This window comes from Brachypodium distachyon, chromosome 1, assembly GCF_000005505.3.
Source record: "Brachypodium distachyon strain Bd21 chromosome 1, Brachypodium_distachyon_v3.0, whole genome shotgun sequence".
NCBI classification, from domain to species: domain Eukaryota; kingdom Viridiplantae; phylum Streptophyta; class Magnoliopsida; order Poales; family Poaceae; genus Brachypodium; species Brachypodium distachyon.
In genome coordinates, this window is record NC_016131.3 from 57,677,515 (window position 1) to 57,691,083 (window position 13,569).

Consider the following 13,569-nt stretch of genomic DNA (forward strand, 5'->3'; position numbering starts at 1 on the left):
TTGTGTTCACGTGCACAATGCAAAGCTAATTATCTGTGTTAGTTAGCTGCATGTGTTATGCTGCGAGGAGTCCGAGCGTGCGAGTTGCGTAGCAGAGAAAGAAGCGGACGTAGTTAGTCGTGGCATGCGTCAAGCCAACGGATCTGCAGAAACTTGCAAGTGACTCAAGTGCTAGCTGTTAGTTAAGTGCTAGTTAGCTGCATCGAGTTGGCCGAGTCTTGTGTGGCCGTTGGGATAAGGAAGTGGTCAGCTAGTGGGTGAGTGAAAATCGGATCAGGTAGTTGTGGCCTGGCCGGTGTGTGCATGTTTGCCTATAAAAACACTTGTAATCGGTTGAGATTAGATAAGAGGAGAAGAAGAGAAAAAAGCACGAGTCTAATTAGCTTGTTGATTAATCTCCTGGCCCAAGTCTTACATTTGCTATCAGAGCCACGTCGAATGCCCAAGATCCTACGCTACTACCTCGACGACGACATGGCCATCGTCCCACACGGCGCCGGGGGAGCATGGTGTCGCTCTCCCTGCCAATGCTCACGCCGGCGAACTACACCGTTTGGGCAATCAAGGCGGAGTCGATCCTCGACGCCCAGGGCGTCTAGGAGGCGGTGTCCCCTGCGGACGGCGTGACGGTGGACGAGAAGAAGAACAAGACGGCGAGGGTGCAACTTCTTGGCGCGATGTCCAAGGATATCCTCATGCAGGTGTCGACGAAGAAGACAGCGAAGGAAGTGTGGGACAGCCTCAAGACGAGGTTCGTCGGCGCCGATCGCGTCAAGGCAGCGCGGCTCTCCACCCTCCGTGGCAAGTTCGACATGCTGTGCATGGCGGAGGAAGAGCCGCTGGACGACTACGCCGGCAAGATCAGTGGCATGGCAGCGAGGTACGCCAGCCTCGGCTCGACGCTCGACAACGCCATCATGGTGAAGAAACTCCTCGACACCGTGCCCGACTGGGTGTACTCTGCGGTGGCCGGGATCGATCAGGCGTTCGAGGAATACCACGTAGAAAGGCGATTAGAAAGTCCGGTGGCGTGGCTAATCGCTGAAAGCACCCTAACCCCGCGTTGAAGCGGTCGTGTCCAGTCGGTCACCACCTCCATTTTCTCAGGTGCGCACGGTCGATCGGTCCATGCATGCATTTGCAGCAAGAATATACCCGACACGTGGCCGGACAGCTAGCTTATATACGTACGTGGAGGGTCGATCGATGTCACCCAGCTCAACACTAAGCTACTATACCTACCTGTCTTTGCAAAGTACTCCACACTTGCTTGCTTACCTTTTTGATGCGGTCAACACGGCATGAGCAAGATAAATTTGCTACTCAGGCAGCCGTTTAATATTAATTATATTATTCGTGTGTTAAAAATAAGGATGTAACTATTTTCAAGTCGCCTGATTTTTAAGAAATGAATTTTAAATATCAATCGACGTTTCATAGCCGTTGGATTTAAATCTAAGGGTCATCCTCGTTCTCCGACATGCCACTTGCTATCGTTGGATTAAGATCCGATGGCTAATATATCGACTGATCTCTGACTAACACACGATTTCGCAATAGCAAAACCATAAAAAATAATATACATTACGTTTATTAATTTATTACTGTTACTCAGCTTTGCTTAAGTTAGCTAGACGGCTTTGGTACCGGCTTAATTACCAGAGAAACTATACGTACGCTACGCCCGGTGTCTAAGCTAGCACTTTGCACCATTGAGTACTCCCTACGTCCCATATCAAGCGAAAAAATATTGCATGTATCTAAACATTTTTTAAGTATAAATACATTCATATTTGGACAAATTTGAGTCACTTAATATGGAACGGAGCGAGTACATATATAAGCAAGTACATGTATATAGCTAGGTATTAATTTCTGTAATTTCTAGGATGGTAGGTTTGGCACAAAGGTTTTGGCATGCATAATTTAGTAAAGCTTAATTAATTAATTAAGGCAAAGATGCATGTTTGCATGTTCAGACATCCAAAATAGCTAGGCAATGTGATCGACCAGTTTCCGTGATTGACCATTCAAGCAGGCAGCCATGCATGCATATCTAACCGGTCGATTTACCTCGTTCAATTTCCACGCATTTTCTAGCTGGTTAGCTAGTCAAAAGGGCCACTAACGGCCTAACCGGCCCGGTCCCCAGATAAGAAATGTCGTACTGTAGTTGATTATATATAAGCAGCTGGGTTAAGCATGCAGGACCGAGCATCCATGTAGATGGCGTTACCGTGCAAAACTCCCGCTGGTTTTCTGATGCGTGCGTGTAATGCATTGCTCTCCATCGTGCACAACCGGCCAAATGCTTGCAAGCATGCACAAACCTTTAAGTTACTCCCTTCGATCCGTCGAAATAAATTACAGACGCTTTTTACGCACATATACATCAATTAGGCAAATCCAGACAATTAATATACATCTATATCTGCGCATGCATGTGCGGTTAGCCTGGCTCCCAATAAAGTAATTCTTTTTCGATGACTCTCAATGAAGTAATTAGGACTAAGCCAAGATTCTTGAGATTTACGTATGGTTAACTGCATGCATACATGCATCAGTCAATACCGGCACGTACGAACGTTGTTTGAATGGGTGCATACGAGGCCACTGACGCAAGGCCGGAGAAGAAAAAATTTATATGGTACTGTACATGCGACCAGTAATAAAGGTTGCATGAAAGTTTTTTGTTTAGAGGAGGTTGCATGAAAGTTAAAAAAAACAATTGAAAAACGAGCATACGGGCCTGCCGCGCGAGAAAGGAGAGAATCATTCAGCCCGGCCCAATAACAGCCTCGTTAGCATACGGACTAGGGAGAGTGGTATTTGCTCGGGATAAATAATGTTCATCTCCTTTGTTTTTTTCGACACACGTGTAAAGGAACTACCAGTGGGGGACTCAACTTTTTTCCTTGTTTGTGTCCACGTGGCAAGAGACGACTTGTCCACGTCAGCTAGCTCCCATGCAGTAACCTCTCTGTTTCTTTCCTCCGGTGCGCTCGCTCGCTCGGCTGGATCCCGTGGTGCCGCAGCTGTACATAACCTCGCAGCTGATAGGTCCACGTGGCCTAGAGCACACGCAAGCAGCAAAGAAAAGCTGGTGTCAATCAAACAAATTTTAATTCGCCATCGAGACTTTCTTAATTAGTGCCTTAATAAAACGATTAAGCGTGTCGGAAAGGAACATATAAGATCGATGCCGGTGGGTATTAATTTCTGTTGAACACACTTCGTACTGCGACGTGAGAAGAAGAAGAAAGAAGAAAGTCTTTGCTGATGGCGCCATGCATGGCCCTGGTCGGTTTTGTGGGCAGGCCGACACACATGCTTTAATTTCGCTAGCTCGTCGAGCTAGCTGGTCGAGGACTTGACTGACACGTTGCTGTCACGGGACACGCATATACGTGCCACCTACGTACGTTGTCTTGGACCGAGTCATCTATATATATATCCTTCTGTTCTGGCTTAGCTTGCTTTATCATGCACGCAAAAATGGTCTGCACCATCAGCGCTGATCCTGCATGCCCGTGGAAACGTGAGAAATGAAAAGAGTAAGTAAACGTCTGGATATTCTTGTCGTGTCGTGGTTTTAGGTCAACTTTGCACTAAAAACACGATAAAAATTTAGAAACGGAAGAAGCTGTACTTATTATACACAGTATGCTTATAAATTTAATTAAGGTACTGTACCGTGCACATATACACCGGTGCGAGCGAACAACAACCAATATGTGTCCAATTAAAAAACATCCGTGACCTTAACTAAGGCTACTCATAGTGGAAGTAACTTAGATAATAACATAAGTGCCGACTAAACATTTTGATGACATGACATAGTAATAAATGAAAAAAAAATGATAATTAGATATGTTACATAACATCACACAAATCAAGACAAGATAGTCTACGCCATAATAAATGACACAATGCATGACATTATAAATAAGTTACCACTCATTATATATATGGAGGAGGTAGTACTCCTCCATATGACCAGCCTAACGTTTGCTCTTCTGATTTAAAAGTCTGCTCCGACATAGTAGCGGCCCACTGCCATTTTGGGTAATTAAGCATGCAGATACAAAGCAAGCAAAACAACCAAACTGGAGTGGACTACTCATAAATAAACCGATTGACTGAAAAATTAAAAAAAGGGTAATCAACGATCGGTGCAATACGTCATTAGCTCCTGATCCTGCCGGTTCCCGTGTTGAAGCGGTCATTTCCCGAGCTGTCCGCCGTGAGTGCTGCTCCTACTCCGCCGGTAGTGACCGGTCGGTGCTGAAAAAAAACGCAAGGGCGGATACGTGGCAAGGGGTGCCTTACGTGGCGCTCATCCAGGGCCGCCACGTGCGTACGCGTGCGGGCCCCAAGGCCAACCCTACTGGCACGACGCATAATATGTTGATGTGTACGTGCGCGCGCATATAAGTACACTTTTTGATGTGGTCAACACGGCTGACGAAGTGATCTAACTTTTTTTTGAAAGGACCAACCTAGCGCAGACTCGTACGTACACGTGGACGCAGATGATAGGAGCACTTTCACTGAGTGCCGTTGATTTATGGTGCTAGCTGGGGAATGCATCTGAGTCCTGATTAAAATCACTTAGGATTATTCGAGTGGTGATTAAGATCAGTGGTGTGTTTGAAAGAAAAAAAATCAGTGGTGTTTGGCACTTGCTGTAAACTATGCCCTACGTATTCCCTCCGATCCATATTAATAGTTAAAATGTTACATGTATCTAAACGTTTATTATGTATAGATACATCCATATTTGGACAGATTCGAAACAATTAACATGGATAGGAGCCTCATTGCACCGGGTGTGTACGTGGCTATCTAGAACCAGTACTTTGATGGTACTTAGCTTAGGTACCAGTACTAGGTAGGCATGGCAGGCAGCGATAACATCTTAGGTTGGGCACAAAGGTTCACACGCTTAAGGGGGCACTAACGTCAAACACGGCCAGAACAGAGTGATACGATCTGAGTTCACTGTGTGCTCTTGGCTGAAACAAACAAACTAACTAACTAATTTCCATAGTTAACGGCCATAATATTCGTGGTCGCATTATGTGATATGCACATTTGTTTTACAATTTTAATTACTCCGTTACTCCAATATGATACTTCTTGTACTAAACCACGACAAGTATTTAGAAACGAAAAAAATAAGAGACAACAGCGGAGGGAGAAAGAAAAAAAACAGCATCGTGCGGCATTATGGTCTGATGATATTGTGAAGTGCCGCATAGTTCAAAAGTTGGCGACATTCGACTGCCACATATGACAAGAATAAGAAGCAGCAGAAGAAGAAGGCCTCTGGAAGCTAGGCTGATCGAGTTGTTCTGCTTCCAGAACTTTCAACTACCAGTGATCGAGCTGATCGCTGATGATGAGCAGTGGGTGCTGCACTACTGCACACTCGAAGATAGGTAGCAGCAGAAGGTTCCATTTCATGGCACGTGAGTGACACGTCTCAGTTAGTTTCGAAGCCCTTTTTCCATGGCTTTCCCTCCCGTTGTCTCATCTGACCACCTGTATCTCACTCACCCAATTAAGCTATCATCAACAGTACCCCAACCTTTCCATTCCGGGAACCTGTCCGTACCTTTTCAAATTTCAATGGCTTCACGGTTAGTAGCCAAAATGCAGAGTATTTTCCTTCTCAGGGAGAGAGAGAGAGGGGGGGGTTAATTGGCTCACACTTGCAAATGTAGTAGTATGACAGAGAATTGTAGGCGTGATGATGGATGTGCTACGGACATTATTCTTCCAAAGTTAATGTTATCCCCACACGTTTACACGTACAACGAACATTATTAGCAGAGGATGGTGGTGTCACGCGCGCCGGCATTTAACAAGAATAAAGAAGCGGCAAGAAGGTGTTCTGGAACCACAAGGAGTTGTTCTGCTTCCAGAAGTTTCACTTCAGCCTAGCTATTAACACCCAGATCCAGTGTAGCAGCATTGGATGATTGATTGGATCCAGTAGCAGCACTGTGCAGCAGCAGAGTGTCGCTGAGACACTCACACGAGGGGACCCACCGAGCTCGAAGAAGCAGAGGAATGAGTGAGCGAAAGGGATCTTCTTCCTCATATGCCCGTCGCGGTCGCGCTCTAGCTCTAGAACCCCTGCCACGTGTCCCCCTTTTGACCCACTGAACAGCTCCCGCTTCGCTCCCAACTTCCTATAAATCCAGCTCCAAAGCTCCTCAACCCAAACAACATCCTCCTCCTTCTCTTAGCTCAGCTTCACCATTGATAGCTAGCTCGATAGAAGAATTAAACCTTCTCCATCAAGGGAACGCGCTTGATTAGCTCGATCTGAGAGCTCGATTCATGGCGTCGTCTCTCTCCGCTCCCCCAGCGGCATCTCCCGGCGGCGGCGCCGTCACCAATAAGCCGCCGCCGGCCGCCAAGGTCAGGCCTTCACGGCTCAACCCCAACAACAACGCCGACAGGCGCTCCTCTGCTCCGTCAGCGAAGACACTCACCTGGAAGAAGAAGAATCCCAAGCCACCAATGCGGGCAGCTAACAACAACAAGAAGAACCCGTTCCAGCTGATGGCGGCGGCGGCGCTAGACTTAGTCGAGGAAGTCTTCATCGCGGGCGTGCTGGAGCGCGGCAGCCCGCTCCCGCGCACGTCGGACCCGGCCATCCAAATCGCCGGCAACTACGCGCCCGTCAGCGAAACCCCGCCGGCGAAACCCACGCTCCTCTCCGGCGAAATCCCGCGCTCCCTCGACGGCGTCTACGTCCGCAACGGCGCCAACCCGCTCCACGCGCCGCGCGCCGGGCACCACCTCTTCGACGGAGACGGGATGCTCCATGCGGTGAGCTTCTCCCACGGGGAAGCGGAATCCTACTGCTGCCGCTTCACGGAGACGGCCCGGCTGAAGCAGGAGCGCGCCATGGGCCGGCCGGTCTTCCCCAAGCCCATCGGCGAGCTCCACGGCCCGTCGGGCCTGGCCCGGCTGGCGCTCTTCGGGGCCCGCTCCGCCCTTGGCGTCCTCGACGCCGGCGATGGCATCGGCGTCGCCAACGCCGGCGTCGTCTTCCACGACGGCCGCCTCCTCGCCATGTCCGAGGACGATCTCCCGTACCATGTCCGCGTCACCCCCGACGGCGACCTTGTCACCGCCGGCCGCTACGACTTCCGCGGCCAGATGGACGCCGCCGCCACCATGATCGCCCACCCCAAGCTCGACCATGGCACGGGGGAGCTCTTCGCGCTGAGCTACAACGTCCTGCAGAAGCCGTTCCTAAAGTACTTCTTCTTCGACGCCGGCGGCAACAAGTCCCCGGACGTGGCCATCCCCGTCGGCACCGACGACCCCACCATGATCCACGACTTCGCGGTGACCGAGAACTACGCCGTCATCCCGGACCAGCAGATCGTGTTCAAGCTCCAGGAGATGGTTAATGGCGGGGGGTCGCCGGTGGTGTACGACGAGAAGAAGGTTGCGAGGTTCGGGGTGCTGCCGAAGCGCGCCATGGATGCGTCAGAGCTTAAATGGGTCGACGTCCCCGGTTGCTTCTGCTTCCACCTCTGGAATTCATGGGAGGAGGAGGAGAAAGGGGAGATCGTCGTCATCGGCTCCTGCATGACGCCGCCAGACGCCGTCTTCAACGACTCCGGCGACGGCGCGTTCAAGAGCGTGCTCTCCGAGATCCGGTTGAACCCGCGCACCGGCGAGTCGCGGCGGCGGACCTTGCTGAGCGGCGAAGACGAGAGCTTGAACCTGGAGGCGGGCATGGTGGACCGGCGGCGGCTGGGGAGGAAGACTCGGTACGCGTACCTGGCCATCGCGGAGCCATGGCCGCGGGTGTCGGGGTTCGCCAAGGTGGACCTCGAGACCGGCGGGGTGGAGAAGTTCCTCTACGGCGAAGGGCGGTTCGGCGGCGAGCCCTGCTTTGTGCCAAGCTCCGACGGCGCCGGCGCCGGAGCTGAGGAAGAAGACGATGGGCACGTGCTCTGCTTCGTGCACGACGAGGGACGGCAAGGCTGCGGGGAGAGGACGACCTCGGAGCTGCTGGTTGTGGATGCTCGGGACTTGCGGCAGGAGGCGGCCCTGAAGCTGCCGGGGCGCGTGCCGTATGGGTTCCATGGCACCTTCGTCACCAACAAGGACCTGCAGCGGCAAGCCTAGCTGGCGAGCTAGCTAGTAGTGACGTGGCAGATCGATGGGATTTCTCTGGCCTACAATATTTCTTTAATTTATTTTTTTGTTAGGACAGTTCAAATGTGTGATTAGTCATAGCTTAGTAGTAGCTGACTGTACACTGCCGTACGTGTGTACTGCTTTTTAGTGCACACGACAGGCTTTGTCGTAGTACATCTCTGTAGAATTACATACTCTGTGCAGAAATAAAAAAGAAGGTTATATATACAGTACATGCAATCCATCTTGGACCCTTTTTTTTATTTTGTGTATGCATAATTCGTTGCGAGAGCCGTATATCGAGCATTTGGTAAGATAAATATTTGACAAAAATTACTTCCGTTCTTTCATATAAGACGTATTAGGGCTCGCCAAGGTTTAAAATTTCGACGATTTTTTTGTGAAATTTCAGTGTGCCTCAGAATTGTCTCTCGGTAGGAAAGTCAATTTGACCTTCAATTGCAAAGTTTAAGTAAACATGATCCATCCTAAAATTCAGTATGTTTTTTTCCCTTTTTCACTGAAAGTTGAGTAATCAACTCGTGTGACTTGCGCTAGACAAATTCATGTCCTGCTACAATTTTAATGAATTTTGATTATTTTAGTGAAATTTCAAAGACTGAAATCTCCAAAATATTTTTCGATATTACCAAAAATTCGCTGGATACTGAAATTTTAAACCTCGGGAATCACCATGACAAGGCTCTTGCCAAACCGTTCTTTTTTAACATGTGGTTCCAAAATGGCTTGTGTTGAAGGGCTTAATTGAAGGGGGAGACGTAAAATTGCAACCCGACCAAAAGGAGTCGACCGCCACACAACATGCCCGACGCGACACCAACCAAAACCACATGATGACGTCACCATCAGCAAAAATCTCTGAACCGCGTGTTGTGATCTCCACCGACCATCATTGGACTGTTACCATAAATGCTACCCTACCTGGACTGCTAATTAAGCGTCGCACCGCTTTAATTTGAATGGTCGTCACCGTCCCCCTTCTCCCGCCGACATTACCACACCTCCGACCTTACGCAGCGAAGAGGCCAACAAGGAAGGAGAGTCCTCGCCGCAGCCAGAGGGCAAGGCCGGAAGGCCGCCCCTGACAAGGGTGAGTTGAGAGGAGAGGGATGGCTCTCTAGGCAAAACCCTTATATATGGCCCCTGATTCAGGCAGTGGTACCCTAGCTAGGGATGTGGTGCAGGCAGTTGGTACCCTGAATGAGGAGAGTGAGAGATTTACATTACAGCCTGAACCATTAAAAAGGAAGAGAATCTTTACCTCCCTGAATAGTATACGACCACCTTGACCAATGACCATGAAGTTGATCAACCCACACGGTTCTGTGTGTGGCCTACAAATTCTACTCCATAATGGTTAACAAATGAACTCGTGGCAATTAGAGTCTAAAAAGAATGTAGCAGCATTGATCGATCGAACTAATTCATTGAAAATAACATTTCGTCAACTCTGCTAAATCTTCTACAAGGAGTGTTCCCACGTCCCTGGAGCTCTGCGAGAGAGAGAGTGACGTCAGATTAGTGCTCATTATACTTTGACGACCGGTGGACTAATGTACTAGTACACAGTACTATATGATCGAGTTAGCACTTACGTATGCACGCATTATATATTGGCTAACAGTCCGACACGCTACGTACACACACAATGGACCAACAAAAAGAAGGAAATTAATTGGTCAAGTGGCCGGTTGCATAATAATCGTAGAGCAAATTAATTAATCAAACGAAATTAAGCGTAGTTCAGATCAACGCGCTTGCTCATGTTTTGTGTACATACATGGCCGGTATGCATGTATGCTAATTAATCTAATTTATATTGAGTACTAATTAAATCACTTCCTCTCCCCTGCAGTGCTGCTAGCTTGTCGATCCTAATTAAGTTCTTCACTGTCCGTGAAACGTTAAGTTATACTCAACAAAAAATGTCTCAAATTTGATTAAATTTGAATGTATCTATACGCTAAGTCATGTCTAGATATATCCAAATCTTGTAAATTTAAGACATCTTTTGTTGGACGGACGGAATAGCAGAATTTTAGTATTGTAAAATCATACTTATTGTGTTTTCTTTTAACAGCTAGAGAGGTGATTGCGACGTTGGTGGCCAAGCTTAATTACAGTCACTTTTGATTGCGTGGATGCATGCGAGCCAAAGACGGCATCTTTACCGACAAGTGCGACTCTCACTGTCCAGGGTGAGCTGCCCCACTTAATTTGGACCTCATCAAATCGATCCATGGTCGTCTAGCTTGCATCGTGTGTCACTTTCTTGATCGAGTTGACTTAATTACCAGCACGATTCGTCGGTGCTTAATTTCCATTTTGATTCCTTTGGAAACGCGGCAAAGTGCAAAAATAAAAATAAAAATAAAATAAAATCATGGTTTTTAAAAGTGAAAACCATGTTTTAACAAAGAGACTTACGATCTAATGATACTCGAGACTTGAGTATGCAGGATATCGATGTGAGTTCACATACTCGCGCACGTATCATAGCAAAACGCCGACGCGTGGTGAGTTTTTTTTTAGGGAATCTTTCTTAGTACTCTGACAAGCTATAGCTAGGAAAAATAATGTAAAAAATACAAGGTCCCTTGGCAAAGTTCAAAGGTCGAGGCCCCAATGGAAAGCAGGACAAAGCTCCCCATTAGTTAATTTACACAACCCCAATTTCTTCGAACACACGCCCTGGCTAGCTAGCTCTCGGTTGTTCGATCTCTGTCGTTTCTTCTCTTTAGGAAATTAAATACCCCGTAGTGTGTGTGTTATCATACGATCCAGAAGAGTGTTCAGTGAGTAGCACCAAAGGATTATATATCCGGCCGTGCATATGATTTGAGTAGAAATGGGCAGCCGAATTAATGGTTGTCGAGTCCTATATTTGTGTATATACAATGTTTCGGTGTTAAAATGTATAAGTGAATTGTTTTATCATATTGGTCTTTTGGTTGCGTTGGTTAGCGCATGAAGCTTGACATACAGTACAAAGCATATCAAAGCCAGACGACGTACGTCCGTATATACAATTATACATAGCTCAACAATTCAGGCGGAGACGTATTTCGAGCTTTGATGTTTAGTTTAAGTTTGAATGAGAACCATGCATGTAAATTAAGGAATTGAAATCCCGAATAAGAAACTAAAACAGACCAAGAAAACAGTCCTGTCACAAATGGTTCCAATTACTGTAGTACTACTGTAGATTTCTTTGACGATAGTATGATATTGCATGGCATGCATGGCGCGAGGACGGGACGTGCCCCGGGATTATCGGGGCCAAAGGAAGAGCTGTCTGCACTGATTTCGAGGCCATTTTGGATCTATGTATATCGGTTGATCACATGCATCCGTCTATGCACACTAGATGCATCACGATGCTTACTTAGGAATCTACTCATTGCATTGTCAGGCCAGAAAGGTCGGAATATTATATTTTGTTTAGTTGGAAGTGAGAGAAGACAAGAAGGAAATGAATTGCTGATTGTAAGCTAATATTCCGCTTTCAGAATTTTTTTGAAAGTAGGATGTGAGCCAAGTGTTCTTTTTGAAGGAGTGTGCCAAGTATTAACTTAATTATACACGTTTATAACTACTATACATAATGTTTATTAGAGTACTGGTTATAAAACGCCATGGCAACAGCCAACAGGTTAACCAGCTGCGATTACTGTAACCAGCATTGTTGAATTGCAGATGAATGTTACTCCCTCAGATTCTAAATTCTTGTCTCAAATTTGCCCTAACATGGATGTATCTACTTTTAAAAAACGTTTAGATACATGTAGTATTTTGACAACAATTTAGTATTGGAGGGAGCAGTTAATTGAGCAGATGGTTACATCAAAGGGGAATGTTAGACGGCACGAATCCTCGGACCGGCCGGCCGGTGTAGTACGTAGAACAAGTCATGGTTAGTACGTGTCTTAGTGACGACTTGGACAATTTAGAAAGTGCATATCCATCTCGTCACCTAATTAAACACCGTCTGGCCGGTACTTGGTGGAATGAATCCACCGAGAAACTAGCTAGCTGGCTAAACTTCCACTAAGCAGTCAATTAAGCAGAGAGATTTCTTATAAGCAAACTATATAGATGCAATGCAGACCAATCGTGTATTTCTTTTTTGCGGGGGAGACCAATCGTGTATGTATATGTAGGAGATGCTGACACGTGGACACTGACGTGTCACCTCTGGGTTCCTTTCGATCGCTGTTCCATGGCTCAAGGGATTATATAATTTTCCTCTCGATCGAGGACCACTTGGTGGTGGCGACTGACAGTGCATGCTGAGGAATGTCGTGTATGCCGCACAGGAAAAGGGAGCAAGAATGTCAAAGCAAAGCAGTGTCGTCTCGGATGTCTTTAGATTCCATGCACTTGTGCTACAGTCCAGCCGCCGGCGCTGACAGACTTGGACACTTTTTCCCCAAATTCTGGTAGATGGCATCCGTCCAACAACAGGGACATATTAGACCAAATTTTTGATTACAAATTACTTCATTAATATGTGACTAATGTGTTCAAATCATAATCATAAACAAATATCGTTGAATAGAAATATAATAAATATCAACTTATGTCTCATAATTATATATTATTAAAATAATTTGTGGTCAAACCATAGGTCAAAGGAAACTAATACGGCCCCTATTGTCGGACGGAGGTAGGTCGATCCATCAATCAATCCATCCAGAGGATATATGTATACTCAATATATAGACTCGAGTCAGAGTGGAATTAAAGTAGCTGGACATTGACCTTGGTTCTAGCTAGTACTCATTTTCCAACATAATTTTGGGCCACTAGCTAGCTAGAACTTTTTCCATATGTTGCATGCAGAACTAGTGCATGCATGCTGCATGCTGCATGCAATGTGAATTGTCATTGCTTACGTTGCTTTGGAGGCCCCATGCAAAACCAGGTGCTGCATGCCATGGTTTCTTTCCCAGCATGCATTCAGACCTACTCCGTCTAGCAAGCTTAATTAGCCACGTACTCCTCGGCCACACGATCTCGAACGCACGTACGTCGTTCCATTGCATGCATGCATGCATATATGCATGGATACTTGAGCCATATATGAATGTATAAATTAACTTCGTGGCTGTTACATAGGGATCGTCCACGTTGATCCATGTATATACATCATACATGATGTAACAAAATTAATAATACGCAATATAGTATGTCGTACGTGTTACTTGAGACTCTAGAGATGATCGGCCGATATATATCCATGTGTTCGTACGTCAGCCAACTGATAGAAAACAGACTTAATTACACGCCTATAACTCTACGTAACCTACCTAGCTACCTTACCTGTGTGTACAGTATAAATGTATAATGTATAGGAGTAGTATAGTTTCTTAATTT

The 13,569-nt window shown here is 46.7% G+C and overlaps 1 protein-coding gene across 1 annotated transcript; it reads left to right on the plus strand.

Annotated features, from left to right (window-relative positions):
• Positions 1-6,246: 6,246 nt before the first annotated feature.
• LOC100836107 (9-cis-epoxycarotenoid dioxygenase NCED4, chloroplastic) lies at positions 6,247-8,405 on the plus strand. Its single transcript, XM_003561419.4, has one exon. The coding sequence runs from the start codon at positions 6,349-6,351 to the stop codon at positions 8,158-8,160; it is 1,812 nt and encodes a 603-aa protein (XP_003561467.1). The 5' UTR covers positions 6,247-6,348; the 3' UTR covers positions 8,161-8,405.
• The last annotated feature ends 5,164 nt before the right edge of the window (positions 8,406-13,569 follow it).

Bases quoted from the DNA above. Each gene is read 5' to 3' on its own strand.
- LOC100836107 (XM_003561419.4), top strand. From the start codon at position 6,349: ATGGCGTCGTCTCTCTCCGCTCCCCCAGCGGCATCTCCCGGCGGCGGC.